The 19,339-nt window shown below is 41.3% G+C and overlaps 1 protein-coding gene across 3 annotated transcripts in view; it reads right to left on the reverse strand.

Moving 5' to 3' along the window:
• Positions 1-19,339, reverse strand: part of znf423 (zinc finger protein 423) — a 160,184-nt gene that overhangs the window by 115,301 nt on the left and 25,544 nt on the right. For all 3 annotated transcript variants that reach the window (XM_065283298.2, XM_065283296.2, XM_065283297.2), the window contains exon 2: positions 12,438-12,497. In XM_065283298.2, coding sequence (XP_065139370.1) covers positions 12,438-12,497 — 60 coding nt within the window. The remainder of the gene's footprint in view (positions 1-12,437; positions 12,498-19,339) is intronic.

Genomic DNA, 19,339 nt, shown 5'->3' on the forward strand with positions numbered 1-19,339 from the left:
ATAACCTACCTATTAAACTCTCCCATCCTTCTTTTACCTCCCCTATTCCTCTTTTTGCATGTTTCTTTCATCACCGCCGCTCTCTCCCCCTCCTTTCCGGTAAGCGTATGCCCTCTCAGGAGGGAAGTGGGGAGGGGAGTCTCTGGAGGGGGCCCTCTAGAACACACTCCATTAGAGTGCAGGGCCACCATCATTACAGGGCTCCATTTCTCTCGCTGCAGTGGAAGATTGATACGCACGCATCACACACCTCAGCTGCGAGTCTTCCCACCTCCGACCGCGGCCTTGACAAACACGTACAAGCGAAACGCACACGTAAACACGACGTGTCGTACGGGAAGTGTAAAGGGAGACTGATAGATGTGAAGTGAGCTGCTTTCGCGTTTTGAAATATTTAGCGCTTCATCGGAACCCTCTTGTCAAGAGCTATTAAGATTGTATTGTGAATATCAGGACGACAAAATCGCTAGACGAGTGTGGTTTGTTTTTCCTGTGCATTAGTGAGAGAATTATCATTCTAGACAACAACTGATTGGACAAAAGACTTGTAGTGCATGATGAGCCACTCATATTTTTGTTACATTCCCTATTAAAGAAACAATGAAGAGAGTACATTGTGATTTTGTCAAATTTTTAACATCAACTAGCTACAAAACTTACAAATGCATGTGTTTACATGCACGCAACGCCTGCCGAAGTGACTCGAGGTCAAGACAAACAAGGCTTAGTGGAACCGTTCTGAAGTCGCACGCTGTGTTGTTAAGCACAGACTTACTGTGGCACGGTCAAGCTCAATGATATCAGGGGCGGTGAAGAGTGCCGTGCAAAGAGACTAATGATTTTTAGGAATACAAAAAAACACCTGATATATTCTTAGTGTTCCACTCTGCTCCATATGCCGCTAACATATATCTACAGCAAGCGCCACTCCTGACGGCTATTTTTGTTTCATTACCGTAATAGCTGTCAAGCTAGCATTGCGTGAAGCACAAGTCTGTGGGAACCGGGCCCGCAAATGTAGTAGAAATGTGTTAGCGACATAACACAGTGTTTAATATTTTTGTAATGTTGTGCTTCAGGTGGCCTGTAGCCGTTTAAATGAGCTGCTGTGTCCCTTCATTGTCCTAGAGGTGGAGAACAGATACACACACAAACACACGGCAACTCGCAACAGGACCCTTGCTCCTCTCCACTGTGAAAGGGCTAGGTGAGAAACAATCCAATGAAACACAACGAGTGTGTGTTTGTTGAGGGTTAGCAGGGAGCAATGTGGCAAACTTGACTGAAGGCTTCATTTATCAGGGTAAAAGGGATACACAGCAGTATTTGAAAATCACAACCTTGATATGTTAATGACAAACACACACACACACACACACACACTTTTGGAGACTTTTGCCATTCCAGGTGGCAAACTCTTCTCACCGCACCTTAGTTTGTGTATAAGAGAGAGTATTTTATCAGTAGTAAGTTAGGGTAGTGTCATAAACAACACCCAACACACACACACAGTTAGAAATTAATTGTCGAAATTTAATAAAATAAAATAAATTCCCCCTTCTACTGTATCTATCAATACAAAGTCGCACAATATAAAATTTAATTATTTGGGACCCTCTCTGTAAAATCCAGATTAAAGTCTCAATCTAATTATGAGATTAGGAGCATTAAAGTTTGATTTCAATCTTTGACATGACCTTACTCGCCTAATATTAAAGAGCACCTATTTCATTACTTAAAAACAATGTTCATTTACTGTTCAAATACCGTAAATTTTTGTAGCTCCAGATTTTCATCTCTTCCTGAAACGCACGGATTTGAAAAGCTCTGTGTCCCTGTTTGGCCAGCTAATACACGCGACGGCGTAGGTTCCGCGTCGGTTTTCATTTATACTTTTGCGTGGTCGTCCCCGTCAACATGTAAATACGCGCGCAGACCGCTGGTAGGCAGTATCCACACGTGTAACAGTAGCAGCGCGACCATCAAAGAAGAAGAAGCTTGACAAGTTAACCCACAAACGAAGAAGAAACAGCAATTTGTATGTGATTTGAGAAGACCAGCAATGATGGAAGTAAATAAACAGCGACTTTTGTTGCAGTTTGAGTTAAATCACTCCTCAACTTGGCCATTCTTTGTTTTCACCATCGTGAATGGAAATACCTATGATGCGGGTTTTTTTACCTGACGGGAGGGGTTCTGATGGACCAATCACAGCGCTTGGGGTCCGCGTAGAACTGATGGGCTGTTTTAAGTTTTTGCGAGTTTCAGGCTACGCACAGGCTACGGATAGCCTACGCCATAGCTACGGCGTAGAATTTACACACGACTATAAATTGGGCTTTACACACCAAAGAAAATGTAAAAACGTGAATCAGACCATTGGTCCTCTTTAAAGATAACATGGTTATATTTTCACACAAAGATTTTATATAAAAAACAGCAAATCACAAAAAAAGTCAGGTATTTTTTAAGGTGGGGTTACACAGACTGGGTCAGATATAATAAAATATATTTATATATTTTATAATATATATTTAAGGCAGCTGCAATTCGTATGAGATGCCCATGAAAAGATATGTATGCTTTAACTCAAATCTGTGCCTCAAAAACAGCTGTGGCCCTTTCTAACAGAGCGTATATTTATATTCATATATAATAAAATAGTCCAATGGTGCTTGAGAGTTGCAGTCATTAAATGCAGTCCCTGGGGGTGGCAACTATTCAAAAATGGTAGATTGCATATTCAAAAGGAAGAAAAAAATTATGCATAAAGCTTTGCCAACTTTTTCTAAAGCCTGTGCACTTCTGATACAGTCTGACTGATGCTCTACTTTTAACACAGTTTATCATTATATATTAATGACTTTTTCTCTTTAATGATATTGTATACTATTCAAAGTCGCACTAATAGCCCTTTTACTTTTTATATTACGTAAGGTTGTTTGTTTTATATCGAGATGAGCCTCAGGTCGAGTGTGTGGGTAATGGTGGTGGATGAGGGGGGCTGCAACAATCGCCAAGTTACCAACTCCCCCCCCCCCCTTTCTCCCCCAACCCCAACACTTTCTCTCTCAGGAAAGACAAACAGCCATGTTTGTGTGGGGTAATTAGATGAGGAGAAGTGAATTAGCAGAATCCACAGAGCAGTCATGTTGCCGAGCAGAGCCCCGCCTTACAGGGACCTGCTAATTACCCCTAGTTAGGTTGATATGTGTGTTTTTTTTAAGTGGCGCAGCCTCCATCATGAGAGAGCGGGAAATAATTAGCGTTGGTGTGACACTGCCCTTAATGGACACCGCAAGGCATCTTGTGCACGAGGGGAAGAACACAAAATTACAAAGCGTCAAAGGATCTACAGTTGAAGATGCAGCAGGTCCCGAGGTCTCCAGCATCTTCTAGAAACCATATGAATGCCCACAATGCTCAGTAATTTTAAATATAAAATGCGCATTAAATGCTGCAATAAAAATGCTGCCTTTCATTTCGCTTTGCAGGTTTCGATTTGCGAAGGCAACTCAGTAGATCGGCTAAAACGTTTTGAGACTTTAACTAGGGAACTCTCTTTATGACCAGAACCCTTAATGCTCCGTCTCCCTTTCCGCCTGTGTGTCTGCCCTTAGCTGTGCTGTGCAGTGTGTTTAAGTGCAGTATAATGTATGTAATGTACGCTATTTTAAAAGCAATAAAAGGGGAAATCCAGGCATGAGCTCATATTTGCACATTAGAGAAGAAATAAAGAAAAACTAATAAAATAATACTTAATGTTTAAAGACACAACTTTTGATGATAGACACAAAAATTGTGTGTTCACATACACTACCATTCAAAAAAATTGAAACACTGAAATGGTTCTCATGAACTTTATTTTATTTTTTAAATCTGAAGGTGTATGTTTATATGTTTGAAATCACTTTTGTAGACAAAAAATAGTGGCAACAGATTAAATTTTTTTTTTAGAAAACAATGTTTATTACAAAATATTTTTGAAATGAATGACCAAATAATGAAGAAAAACAGCCAATAAGGACACTTTTCAATATTGTTTAAAAAGCAACCCACGGTGAGCCCTCAAAAAGCTGTTTGATAAAATGCTAAGAGTATAATTTTGCCATTTCTAGGCAAAGGGTGAATACTTTAAAGATGGTAAAATATAATATAGTTTTAATTATAGTTTGTCTTTTAGTCACAACATACTTTAATTCCCAGAGTTCCAATTGTGGTTTTCTATGGTTGTAAGTTTACTGTACTTTTATTCCAAAATGTGAGAAAAATATAAATAAATAATGAGTAAGTGTTTCAAAACTTCTGAACAGTAGTGTATATATAAACAATTTTTTATAAATATTGATATATATAGAGTTGTTGGGTCACTACAGGCCCATCATGTAACACACACACAAAAGAACACACACACACACAACACTACAAACCCCGACAAAAGCACTGGAAAAATATCATCTCCAACTTCAACAAGACCTCAGTCCTTTTTCCTAAAACACATCTAAAGCACAAGGCTGTCTTTCAACTACACCCAACACACAACACACACGCACAGACACACATTCAAACCAGACGCAGCCAAATGTAAACCAGATCAAGGCTGCATTAGTCGGAGACACCAAAGAAATTGTAGTGCTGCTCTGAGCTCGATTAGGGATGTCTGATCTCATCACATGAACACAGCCTACCTGTCGAAATCCATCTCTCATGCTGTCCCTGAAAACTGGCACAGACGCTTTCTCTGATGGAAAACATTAATGATGTTGAACAGCGAGAAGAGGTGTGATCCAGGTTTAATATAGACTCCACAGCCCCAGCACCTTCAAACAAGTTAAACATGCACCCCTTCATCCCATTCGCGTATATGAGATTTCATAGTGGTCTCTGGGACGAGAGGGGCCAACTAAGGTCCTACAGCGATGCATTCACATTATAGTTTTGTCCAAGTAAGTCTTAGCAACAGTCCCATATTTTCACAAGTAATCTTACATCTTTAACTGGCAGTGGCTGATAATCATGCCAACTTGCCTAATAATATAAATGTAGTTGCTTTTATGTATCAGGTCCTAAATTCACTAAATCATGTCAATGAAAAGTACCCGTTTTCAATGAGTACAGTGCATTCTAGTGCAAAAATGTACTCCTGTCTGTGAAATCCTGTAGATTTGTGGTTATGAAGTGTATATATATATATATAAATATAAATATATAAAATGACAGATCGTTTCACTAAATAAGACCAAAATTCTTTGGCTGGGATCACGCAGAGCCTTTTGAAGCTGCATTCAACCTGCAATTTAGACCTTAAATCATTATACCCCATTGAAATGCACTGTATGGAGAAAAAGCTGGAATGTTTTCCTCAAAAACCTTAATTTCTTTTCAACTGAGGAAAGAAAGAAATGAACATTTTGGATGATGTGGGAGTGCGGAAATTATCATGAAATTTAGTTTTAAAGTATTCCATTAAAGCTTATTGCTTACTTGGATCTATTTTTATTACATAAAAATATCAAATTACTTCATTATCAATTACCAAAATAATTGTTAGTGACGGTCCTAGATTAGTTTATGTGATTAGGTGATTGCAGTTGAATAAAAGACTATTTTCCATTCATATATTGTCTCATTAAGGATTTCTTTTCTCTTTCTCGTGAACCCAATCTTGTGTCTGGCATTGTCTCGTGGAGTAAGTGTCTCTTCGCCCTAGTGTGACTTGGCCTGATCTTTAAAGCTCACGTAACACGCTGTTTCTGCATTTCTGATGTTAATCTGGAGTACCAATAGAGTTGTATGACATCCTTTATATCTCCGAAGAGTCTTTAGTTTAATCAGATTTATAAAAGAAAGATTAGCTTTACCGAATCTTTCCGATAACGTACGAAACAATGAACTAGGAGGAGTTACTACCGTGGGTGGAGCGAGTACGAGTCATGCAACACTATACAACACTTATAACTTATGATTCACTACATGTTCGTGTCATTTATATAATATGCACGCGCATATTTACAACATAAGACAGATGTCTTACTTACCGCATGCAACTCGTGACCCGGTTGGGAAAATCCAATGCATCAAACACACACGCAAAACTCTGCTGCTACCTCGGATAATAAACTATATCCATTGTTTTCATAAGGCTGGATTTCTTCTCCTTACATCCAAAAACACACTTCTTCATTCGTGCCATTGTTAAGTTTTGAAATTAAACAAAGCTGTCGCGTGGTGTGAATGTTTGTATGTTCTAGCGTCTCCCGCTGATTGGCTGGTGGGCGGGGTTTTCCCAGGGAAGTGCCCATATAAAGAAGTGATACGTATAGAAAACCCCTGAAACGTCAGTTGGACCTGTAATCGAAAAAAAACTTTCCGAAACTTGTACGAACCCTGGCGAAGTGCATTCGGCACAGAAATACTCTGTAACACATCCAACTGTTTTTTTGACACTTTGGCTACGTTTAGCATGAGGAAACAACTCTATAACTGTGTTAATAAGTCAGAATGCATGAAATACCATTGAACCACCCCTTTAAGTATCTGGTTCTGTAGCCCAATTGGTAGAGCATTGTGTTAGCAGGGCAAAGAGTCATGGGTTTGATCCCCAAGGAACACACACGTAAATGATAATGTATAGGCAGCAGGTTGTTATCCCAGAAATAAGCCCCGACAGTGTGATCAGGACCCGGTGCGCAGCATATTTTATCTGCTCATTTTTAACAAATGCAGACCTTCTGCGAGGAAACCCTGTTTACTTTTAAAATGAAACGTTCAAAGACGTTCAAATGTAATGAACACACTGTTTGGTTTAATCATTTGTAAATATAATGTCATATATGTTATTAAAAGACATATTTATTTTTGTGTAATATTAAACTGTACCTGTCAAAACGATTAGCCGCATCCAGATTTACTGTATGTTATTCGTTTTGAGCGATAGTTATCTGAAAAAAAATGAACCTTGGAATGTTGTAAATTGGCCAATCAGAATATAACATACAGCTTGTAATACAGCATATGTCGCTTGGATAAAATCGTCTGCCAAATGCGTAAATATAAATCTATGTATGCACTAGATAATTAAAAAAGCCATTTTGGCCAACCACTGCTAATGTATGGCAAAATGTATGATATCCGCATTGTATTCCGATTTGGAGTTGGGACAGGGCCCCTGATGGCCCAGCGCTCGAGCAGGTGCAGTGCTTGCACGTGGTCTCTCGAGGGAACGCAGGGGCCTAACGTGGTAAACACGGGACCTATTTAAAGCAAGTAGACCTCTCTCTCCCTGGCTTTACTGGCCCCTGCGTACTGTGTTTCCACAATACCGCACAGCCCTCGGGACCCTCGCTTGCCAGGCACACTGTACCAGCCTCCCTTCCTCAGGAGACCCAGCACCCAACACCGCGCACCCAGACACGCAGAAGAAGAAACGGAGATGATGAAAGAGAGAGTCATGGAAAGATGGGAATTGAATCACATGGAACAAACAGCCATACAGCTGCTCTCCAATGCCATCACCTGTTCCAGGCCGCGACTTCACGAACGCAAGAACGCCCGCGTGCACGCCGTGAACACGCGCCGTCACATGTGCGCGACCACATGCTAATGCATAGACACAAAGAGGCAGCCGCACACCTCCTCTTCACACATTAAAACTGTTTTCCTGTCGCTGCCTTGGGGAAATTAAAAATATATTATGGACCTCCAGAGGTTCGTGCGAGGAGATGAAGAAAAATAGAGAGGGACACAAATGAGATAGTGAGACAGACAGCGAGACCCGAATGGAAAGGCAGAGACCCACAAATGCACTTGAGGGATAGAGAGATGGATCTCTTGCTTGTGTCCTCTTTTTTAAAACTGCCCACTGCACAGAGAGGGCCATTTTTGGGTTGTTATATAGCCGATGGTCATCATCGCTCCTGTCCTATTCCCCTCATTGCTTACTCCCATATACCGGTGGTAAGCTGGGAGCAGAGCAACCAGAATGCACGGCTGAATCAAGCTCAGGTTCGATTCCCGAGGGGACCGGGCATTTTGCAGGGGCCAGGAGACTGACTGAAATTTTACTGAGCATACACACACACCAAAATCATATAACAGATCTTGCTGATCCTCCGGTTCGCAATACATGCCTCAGCAGGGCTCAACAATAAAGTGGGCACAACTGCTGAGGTCATGTGAGGGAGTTTAGGACCGGCTAATGAAACTGTACCATAAACGAAACACTACTGGTCATTCAAAAAAAAGGGGGGGGGGTTAAATGACATTGTCACATTAAATAATGCTGCACGTTCCAAGGCACTTTAACTATGAGGCCCATAAAATGTTACTTAAGTTAAAAAAAATCTCTTATTACGTTCTGGCCAATGAAAATGTTAAAAGAGCAAGTACAAATCATCCCAAAAAAATCTCTTTTCTGACTACAGCACATATATTTCGTTATGCTTCTTTCATTCTGGCTACGACAAAAGTTTAACATGTGCCGAGTTTGACAGCGCAGGCCATTAAGACGGTCATAAATAGGCCTGGTTCAATGCCCTGCTGCCAAATACAACCCGAACACAACAGCTCCCTTTCTGAGCAAGGAATACACAGGTGACCAAAAAGCTCACATTACGGGTGAGGTCACAATGACTCGCCCAGAGTGGGTGAGACGGAGTGAAAGTGAACGGAGCAATCCGATTGGCTGACTTAAGAGGTCCTACCAGGCCCACCAATAGCTGAGGGAGGAAACAAATAAAATAATTCAATTCAGGAGCATTACAGCCCCTATCGGCCAGCGCATAGGGATATGAGCAGTCTTTTTCCACAATGAATCATAGTCGGGGACACGCACACAAATTGGGTGCTTGTGTGCGTTGGTGTGCGCGTGAGTAATAATGCATTTGATCCTTGCAAATGTGCATCAGGCGATGTCCTATATGTTGACAAAGCAAAGTCTCTAGAGCTATTGTTTCAAAGTGTGCGTGTGTATGTGTGTGAACACATCCATAAAAGCACGGCTTCGGCTCTTTGACAGGAAGCAGAAAAAACAATGCTCAACTTCACAGCTCTGATGGCACTTATAAAGAACAATTCCCCCCTCCCCGCTCCCACTTTCGAAAAAATGACAAGCGTCTGCATCTGTCTCTATAAACTCTCCCTCCTCCTCTTCCTTTTCTTCAACCGACCCCCCCCCACCATCTCTCTCCGAGTCTCTAGTGTCAGACCTGGCTCATTTTCTCTCTTTTCTCCTTTCCTTCGCTTCTTCCCCTCTGGGCCAGGGAGGGACGGGTTGTTTTTCTATCTCAGGGAGCATGGGTTGGAGAGAGAGTCAGGGAAAGAAAGAGAGAGAGAGAGTGGAAACAGGGGGTGTACCTCCGGCCCGCTCCCCCAATGGGACAAACCGAAGGGGCCTCAATCAGGTCCTTAGGGGCCTGTGGATTGGGGGGGGGTGCTCTAACTCTTTCCTTTAACCTCTCCACCCCTTACAGTCCAAGCCCCCCCCCCCACACTCTACTCTCTCCAAACTCTGCGCACATTTTCCACAGAGGAGGAAAGGAAAAAAATGAAGTGAATTTAATACCAGGAAAAGCCTGCCAGTGTCCTTGTCGACATCATCTCCCAGGGAATAAAGGGAAGGAAGGTTTTTTATCTTTTTAAATAAGAGATGGCGAGCGGCCCCCTGGGCCCCAACACAGCGGCACAAACAAACACAGGCGAGGGTAAGGATAGCGAAAGAAAAAGTGGAGACAAAAAGAATAAAAAGGAGGTGACTCGGAATGCAAAGAAGAACCGAGTCCGCCTGAAACGGAGGTGGTTTTGGCACGCGGAGGGAAAAGGGCTGATTAGTGCAAGCTAATGGGGTTAGAATGCGAAAAAGTGAAATGAAGGAGAGAGGGATGGAGGGAGGAGTCGAGGAGGAGAGGCAAGGAGGAGTACAGGGTTAGTGGGAGTCCAGGGACTTCCCCTTCCTGCTGCATCTCACACACGCAGCATTTTGCACTCACCCAGGACCTCAATCAGCACCCCTGCAGCACTCCCTCAGGGCCGGTTAGGAGGGGCCTACATCATCCCGTCGGGCCCCCGGGGGCCCTTTCCTTTACTCTGTCTCTCTGCTGAGCTCATCACCTCTCCAAAGCATCAGGATGGAACACGCATGCACATATAAACGCGCTTACAAATGCACAAAAACTCCCAAATAAAATCTAACTAACTCATTTTTAATAGCTGACTTTGGAACTGTATCTGTCTTCGGGGTATTAAAATCACTTCACTAATGTAGGCTATATATTTTTTGTACTTTTTGCAAATTTGGGTTAGCCAAGAGATGACAGAAAATGATAGGGGGAATGAGACATGAGCTGGACTCGAACTCACAACGGCCACATTAGTGCATCTTGAAAATGCGGTCCTGACTGCTATACCAAGGTTCCAACAAAGGGTATTTTAAAGGACCTGTGATATGTTCAACCTGACCTCTTTCAATCTAATGTCAACATGAAATTAAATTGACCGAGGTCACTCTTATAATACTTCAATGTACTTCAATTAGTACTACGTTTCTTATTAAGTGTCCTACAACTGGCGTACATCATTCGATGTGACTCCAAGCATCTATCACGGAGACCATTTTTCAAGATCCAATCTATTCAATTAATAAATTTAACCACCGCCCAGTGCTGAATTAAAGGATTAGTCCATTTTTTTAACAAAAAATCCAGATTATTTAGTCACCACCAGGGCTTCCAAAATGTTGATGTTTTTTTTTGTTCAGTCGAGAAGAATTTTTTTTAAGGAAAACATTCCAGGATTGTTCTCATTTAATGGACTTTAATGGACCCCAACATGTAACAGTTTAAATGCAGTTTCAAAGGACTCTAAATGATCCCAAACAAGGCATAAGGGTCTTATCTAGCGAAACGATTGTCATTTTTGACCATAAAAATAAAAATATGTACTTTTAAACCACAACTTCTCGTCTTCCTCCGGCTGTGTGAAGCGCCAGTGCGACCTCACGTAATTGTGTAGTGATGTAGAAAGTCACATGTTACATATATGAAACGCACATTTGCGGACCATGTTAAGCAATAAACTGACACAAAAACATTAAAGGGATACTTCACCGATTTAGCATTCAGCTTTGTTTCTGTAGAAACCCGGCAGTATTACTGAATGACCATGTTTCCCTCCATCATTTCCCCCTGAGAGGAGAGATATCTGCATTTTGGTTCTGCAAAAAAGTCCTCCGATGATGTAATATGACGATTTTTGCATCATCGGAGGACTTTTTTGCAGAACCAAATGCAGATATCTCTCCTCTCAGGGGGAAATGATGGAGGGAAACATGGTCATTCAGTAATACTGCCGGGTTTCTACAGATACAAAGCTGAATGCTAAATCGGTGAAGTATCCCTTTAATTAGTATCATTCCACATACAGCAACGTCGGAACGGTCCTCTTTCTCCACACTTGTAAACACTGGGGCGTAGTTTCGCATACATCATCCGTGACCTCTTGACGTAATGACGTGTTACATGAGGTCGCGCTGGCGCATCACAGGACTGGAGATAGACGAGAAGTTGTGGTTTAAAAGTGCATATTTTTTTATTGTTCTTGTCAAAAAATGACAATCGTTTCGCTAGATAAGACCCTAATGCATCATTTGGTATCATTTAGAGTCCTTTGAAACTCTGATGAAAAAAACTGTTAAGTGTTGAGTTAAGGGTTAAGTGTTGGGGTCCATTAAAGTCCATTAAAATGAAAAAAATCCTGGAATGTTTTCCTCAAAAAACATAATTTCTTCTCGACTGAACAAAGAAAGAAATCAATATTTTGGATGACATGGTGGTGAGTAAATTATCTGGATTTTTTTTAAGAAAATGGACCAATCCTTTAAAGCATTCATCATAATACAGAAAACCATAGCTTTGTCTGTTAAAAACCCAGCTAAGCTGACATAGCGGGTAAATGTTTTTACTCATTTAGAAATGGCTCAGCGTTTGGAAACACTCGACACTGAACTATGAGTACAGCAAAGGGCTTCTGAGGTAGCTGGTAGAAAAGCAAAATCTAATATTCAGAAAGATGCACCATCTAAAACAGCCCGCTTGGATTTTTCGAGATGGATTTTTCCTCTCCTGAGAGGAGGTGTAATCAGACTCGTCAGGTCGTGCAAAATTACATTCTGACTGCGAGAATGCGTCTTTACTACCCACAAACGTTCAGAACGGGAAGCAGTGCTAAGCTTCTAGTCCAGCATGCACCTGGACACCATCCTCCTGTGCCTTATGAAAAACTCTCCCTACACCCCTCCTCCCACCAGCCGTCTCCATCCCTCTGGGTGCTGGGCTGCAGGCCATGTTGAATTGATATTAGAGATTGTGATGCAGTGGATCGTCTCCAGGAGGAACAGGGGGGTTGGAGGCATCATTGGAGGACATGCAGGACTGAAATCTTACCTGTCTGAACAGAAGAGTCCCAGCCACTGGCACACTCTGTAGATTCGGCCTCTTCTACCGCTACAGAGAGAGAGAGAAAAAGAGAATACATTAAAAATGCTTGTTTAGCCAAGTGTTACTGTAATTAAGAAAAAACAAATAATAAATACTGTCAGTAATCAGGAAATAAAACACGCATTTTGAACGACAAAAATTGAAAGTTAACACTTTATATTATGTTTGCATTTGTTTACATCAGTTAATGCATTAGGTACCATAAATTAACAATGAACAGTACTGCTGCCCCCTTTATTAATCTTAGGTCATGTTTATCAGCATTTACAAATACATGTTTAAAAACGAAAGGCGTTACTGTTAACATCAGTTAATGTACAGGGAACTAACAAGAAATTAACTAGTATTAAAAAATATGAATAAATACCGAAAAATTATTGCTAATAGTTGGTCAAGTGTGCTAATGCATTTACTACGGTTAACAAATACAACCTTATATGGTTACAAATTAAACAAATACACTTTCATCACTCCAAAACAGGCTAAAAAATAATTTGTCATGATTTTGATAAAAAAAATGAAACACAACACTCAAAAACCCCAAACTAAAAAAAAAAACCCATTGAAAATTGGAAAGCAAAACGATAATAACTTTATTGCAGCCAAACCAAGTTTTTCATACATTCTCCAAAGTGCGCCCATTAAAAGTGTTGTGTTCAATCTGGATGTGCATCAAAAGGCTTTGCCATGAATGTGTGTGTTTGTCCGTGTACTAATTTTGGAGGTGCAAAAACAGGTAAGAGAGGCAGCGAGATGAGACGAGGAATGTGCGATGAAGGTTTTCCTGGGCATTGTCGAGGAAGGAAGCCCTACTGGCACACAAACAGGAAGCAGCAGTGTTCAGGACACAATGAGAAGTTCAACCACACACACACACACATTCCCGGTCTCTACAAAACTCCCTTCTAAGCACTTTGGCACACAGCTTTAAACAGACTAGTATGAAAACACACACACACTCTCACACACGCGCCATTACTCCTTAACAAATACAGTCGGTAATTTGCGTTACCCCTACACATTAGACTACAGAGGCATCAATGCATAAAGGGACATTTCTGACGCATTATCAGTCATGTCATTTATAACAGCACTTTTTCAGCATGAATGAACTGTTGAGGACTATTAAGTGTAGAAGTCTTCATACTCAGTAGACTCGATGTCCGTGTTGAAGATCAGGAACAAAAAGCAGGAAAGATAAACATCACTGATGAGGTTCACAGAAGGCAAATCGACTAATTAAGTTATTAAAATAAACACATGAGACGTTAAAAGAAAAGTTCACCAAAAAAGTTCATTCGCTCATTCCTCTGATTGTTCAACATAAAAGCTCAAATGTAACTTTTGCTTCAAATCAGTTAAGAGAACGCATTCTGCTATAGTGAGGAAACACATTTTATGCATAAACTTGAATATCTGCAAACCCGAATAAAATTTAGGACCATACAGCTTTTTGTGCGCATAGGCCCCGATCCCCTGGGTGCTCCTGGGCTCGAGCACCCACAGAAATAGCAGAGCACCCACAGACAAACACTAGATAGGTTTCATTAATTTTAATCAAAAAACACACAAATTCAGGAGCCTCTCCGATTGGTGAATCTCGTGAGTTGTAATATCTGCAATGCTTTGATGAATATGCTGAATAAGCGGTGCTTCCCAATTCCTGTCTAAAACGGTGCAAAAAACGTGATCGCATTGCTTTCCTCTTTTTCTAAAGCGCTTGGGCGCTCCCGTAGCGTCCGCAGTTGCTAAGCAACCTTAGCGTTGCGTGAAGATCTGAGCACCCAAAGAAATCGGCGCAAGTTCTGTGTATCATATACATTTATGTTTCTCTTAACAAAGAATGTCATACAGGTTTGAAATAAGCGTGAGGAAGAGTAAAGATTTTCATTTTTTAAGGAACTGTTACTTTAAACAGATGCTTACAAAAGAAAGTGGGAAAAAGACGGACAGAGAGAGGGAGCAAAAGAAAGAGGAGTAGAGAATCTGCTCTGTGTAAAGGAAACTGTGGTTAGACATGTTCCCACTGGCATTGGGCATCACTGCAGTCTAACTAAACCCACTTCCTCTCAGGAAAAGAATCTCAGAAAAAGAAAAAACACAAGAGAAAAAGACAAAAGGAGACAGAGATACAGAGAGAGAGAGAGAGATTTTGAAAGAGGCAGGAACTGCACTGTCCCTGACAGCTATACTGCATTCCTTCCACATTATCAGTTCCTTAATTACACACAGACTCTCAGCAGTACTCTCATATACACACACACCGGAGCAAAATGTGCTGTCTGGGCCACCGTACACCCCTCTCTCACTCGTGCTCCCAGCAGGGTGGTCGGTGTGAACCAAACTCTACTACCACCCCCCTATTCCGTATTCCACTCCAAAGCCAAGGCCAACAGGCCCCTGTTTTCCCTCTCAAAGCTGGGGAATATCACAACCGCAGACGCTTCAGCCAGAAGTTCCTGCCGTCAGGACCTAAGGAGCCAAGCCAGGTCAAAATGACGGGCCTGTTACCGGACGCCAAGCTCCGGAGCCCAGAAATAACAGAAGGCCTTTACTAACAGTACACTGAGGTCCTCTCTTCCACTCCTTCCAAAGTCAAGGGATACGTCACACCTCTCCCTCTCCTTTCCCCTCATTTGTCCTTTGTTTCATTTCTGTCAAAATTTTTCCTTTCTGTTACTCAAATTCCCAGTTCAAAATGACGGTTTGCTGGACGTTTGCTTCTGTTTCTCCTTGTTCCAGACTTGGATGTGCTTTTTTCTCTTTCCTGACCATCTGAGTCACTATGAAACTGAGGCCTTTTAAAGACTGATAAGTCGATGTGTATGATTTCAGACGAAGATATCGGAACATAAGCTTCTCAGGCTAAGCTAAGTCTAGCGAATAGCGAACTGGACTAGGGTTAACAGTTCCAAGACTGTCGCTCACTGTAAAACATAAGAAAAACAGTGTCTTTAATGTACTTATTAAGCAGTTACGTCAACATATAGAGGCGGTTTCTGGGTCAGGGCTTATCCTAGTCTCAGACTAAAATGCATGTTTAAGATGCCTTCATTTCAAAACACGTTGTACTGAACATATATCAATGCCACTGTTTTGTATCAAGATGCAAACCAGTATTGTTTTTCTAGAAGGTTTGTTTGTAAAAACTGTTTAAAGGCCTAGTCCTGGATGGAAACACAGGTGTCAAAATGTAAAAAAACAAAAATACTATCATGAAGAAACATACTGGATATATGGATATAGACTGTTTCATCGGACACACGTGCGGTGACGCGATAATGCATCTGGTCCGAACTTTACTTCCGGTTTCTGTTAGTTTAATGGTCTGACTAGTTGCTGAAACTAAACTCTTAAACAAATACCTCATCGAAATAACAAATGTTTTAGTTTCCAGGGTAATCTAGGTGTTGTTTATTTTGATTGTTATATAAATAAACAAAATCTGTTTAAAGTAGTTGTTATATATTCTTATCAGAGTTTACCGGAAGTTACGCGTTTTCCACGAAAAATGTGTGTATATATGTTTTTTAATGAACAGTACCAACGCTATTTCATGGCAATTTGTGCGTATTTTACAAGGTGGCTTATTCGTATTAAAAGGGGCCATGGCATGATAATGTGACTTTTTCCATGTTTAAGTGCTATGATTGGATCCCCAGTGCTTCTACCAACATAGAAAATGTGAAAAAGATCAACCCAGTAACTTAGTTTTGGTAAACCATGAAAAAATTGGTCGTTGAAATTTGGCTCTCCTTATGATGTCATAAGGAGCTCTTATTATAATAATACCACCGCTGAATCTGCACTATCCAACCACAGCACTGCCATTTAGTGCATAGAGAAACAGAAAATAATTCACTGCACAATTGAGTTTCAATTTCAACAAACCACCATCATTGTGATCGGTGTTTGCACTTCATCCGCTCATTTGCATTTTAAAGGACACACCCAAAACGGCACATTTTTGCACTAACCTACAAAGTGTCAATTTTAACATGTTACAATAAATTATCTATATGGTATTTTGAGCTAAAACTTCACACATATGCTCTGGGGACACCAAAGATTTATTAAACACTTTTAAAAAGTCTTGTGACATGGCCCCTTTAATTCGTACAGCCACTTTCATAAATTTTTGTACAATTTGGTTTTGCTCTGTGACGTTGGGATTAGGGGTGGTGTTTCATTATTGTTTTTCTTATGATGATCGTATGTTTTTGCATGATTTACTTCGTCATTACTTGTGAAATCTGTACAAATTCACGTGAGATCCGGCTGACAGTACGGATTTTCTTGCATTTAAGAGGGATACACATGAACCATGTTGTACAATGAACAAGTTTTGTGATAATGTTTGTGTACTGTTTCTTTTTCCATCCGCTGACTCTTTCTTTTGGCCTTAGCAGCTCCGACTGTTCATCAGGGGAGACATCATGCTGTTTTTTGTAGTCAAATTTTGCTCTCTTGTTCTCCACTGAGCTTGGCTGGGATGGGCTGCTCTCCCTCTGGCTTTATGGTATGCTCCCGGTAGTCTGTAAGAACCACTATGAGTGCTGCTACTCACACAAAAACGCACACACGGGCATTAAAAACACTGCCTCTCTCTAGAAACCCAGCCTACACTGCAGGTGCTAAGTACACTCAGACGCCCACACTAAACTTCTACCTTCCTTAAAAAGAGATAATTAGTTGCGCTTGCTAAAGGCAAGCATCGCTTTTACTATTGCTCATAGTTAAAGTTGTGTTTTTTAAATCGTAAAATATTTACCTTTAGCAGAAAGCAACTCATAATGTAGCTCAATTGGTAGATCATTGCATTAGGAGTGCAGGTTGAGGGTTTGATCCTGGGTTACACAGATACTGATTAAATGTATTCTCTAAATGCACTGAACGTCACTTTGGATTAAAATGTTTGCTGGATGCTCATCCAACATTAATTCATATACAGGTACCAGGATGTAATAGATATATATGGGAGTGAGATAAAAGCAACTATTCAGACCCTAGCAACCACATGACAACAACCTGGAAACCACTCAGAACACCATAGCATCATGCTGGTGATTTGCAAGCATCCAAAAATGTACGAAATGGTACATTCCCAGAATTCATTGCCACAGACCAAAACATCATCAAAAAGCATACCACACCAAGTGCTTAAGACTCCTGGACCAAATGAGGGACGTCACATTCCTGAAGACACGTCTTCCCAACGGAGGAGGAAAAACGCTAAATTACTCCCAATCAGAGCGCCACTCATCCCCCATTTCCCGCTTCATTAGAGAAGGGATATTGGAGTGTAGTCAGGCAGAGAAAAAAGAACGAAGGAGTGTGGAGGAGGAAGAGGGTTACGCTAGACAAATGCCCTACGTCTCTCAAACACACACACACACACACAGATACAGACAGCTCCGTTTAGCCCTCGGCATTCGGCACAACAGCACCACACACAGTTGAGCCCAGATCCCTGTCTAAAAACAAAGCTGCCAGGGGCACTGGCAGCCCTCTACCTCCTACACACTACTGCACTACACTGGGCTCCAGCCAAATAAGACATACTTTCTCTCTGTCAAACACATACGCACAGCTACAACTCCAGATCCACTGTCAAGTCAATGGTTAGAGTAATATCAGTGAATGAACAGACATAAATGAAAGTGTTAACATATGCTACAGCACATAAATGATCACTGTACCCAAACGCATGAAGGTGTGGCTGGACCCTCATCTACAGGGATGGGCCGGACATCTGTACACCACTGGACTACAGATGGCTCTCAATACACACGGTCCTGAGTGACTCAAACTCTCCAACCCTCCCGAAAAAAACAAGAATAAACCAACCCGAGAGGATATTAAGACCTCACACTAGGATCAGCACAGCCAAACGAAACCCCGCATGGAAAGAAACAAAGGAGAAAGGGCGACTGGGAGAGGCGAGGAAAAGTCATTAAAAGTAGTTTTAAAAGCAGCATTCTATTAAAAGTCTCTTCTTTCTCTCCCTCATTAGCTGAGCATATTTATTTCTGTGTATCTTGTCTCCGTCCCCTGGCGCCCCGCATGCGGAAAGCAGTGCTTTTGTGAACTGTGACGTGGGCTTCAGCCATAGGGAGTGCGAGATGGGGGCCGTGAGATAGAACAGGTGTGTGTGTGTGTGTGTGATGGTCATGCATACTTTACGTAATATATATGTGCACTAGTGTGAACTGGTAGAGACTACTAGAGAAAGAGTGATTGACTAGTTCATCATAATTTACTAGTTATGCCATCATTACAGATGTATTTGATTTCCTTTTTAATAGTTTCTATTAAAAGTCATTTACGGGGCTCAATAAAAGTCATCTGGGGCAAAAAAAGTTATTTGATTGTTTTCAACACATAATCATCTGCAATGGCACGAGGGTGAGTAAATTTAATTGAATTTATATATTTGTGTAGCCTGGGTGCCAGCCGATCTTAGCCCCGCCCACAACATTTTGAGGAACGGGAAGATCGGTCTGGAGTTTCACCGTTGAGTTGCTACTATGCTCGACCCAAAGCTGGTCGAACCAATCAAATTGTCAGGGCGGGCTTTATATGATGATGGACAGATGATCAGTAACGTAAATCAACCACGTCACCAAAGAGCGCGTGTGTTGAATCTGTTGTTTACAACGAAATGGCTGCCGCGGTAGAAATCAGATGTGTGGACTCTGACATTGAGTCTGTTCTAAAAGATATCGACAGAGCATTGACTTTAAAAGAGGAACAGAGAAACGCGAGCAAGGCATTTGTTGATGTTTTTGCCGTCCTACGGGATTCGACAAAAGTTGTCGCACTTATGAAAGATCAAGTTAAAGAAGCAA

This window comes from Paramisgurnus dabryanus, chromosome 9 (assembly GCF_030506205.2).
Source record: "Paramisgurnus dabryanus chromosome 9, PD_genome_1.1, whole genome shotgun sequence".
In the NCBI taxonomy this organism is placed as follows: domain Eukaryota; kingdom Metazoa; phylum Chordata; class Actinopteri; order Cypriniformes; family Cobitidae; genus Paramisgurnus; species Paramisgurnus dabryanus.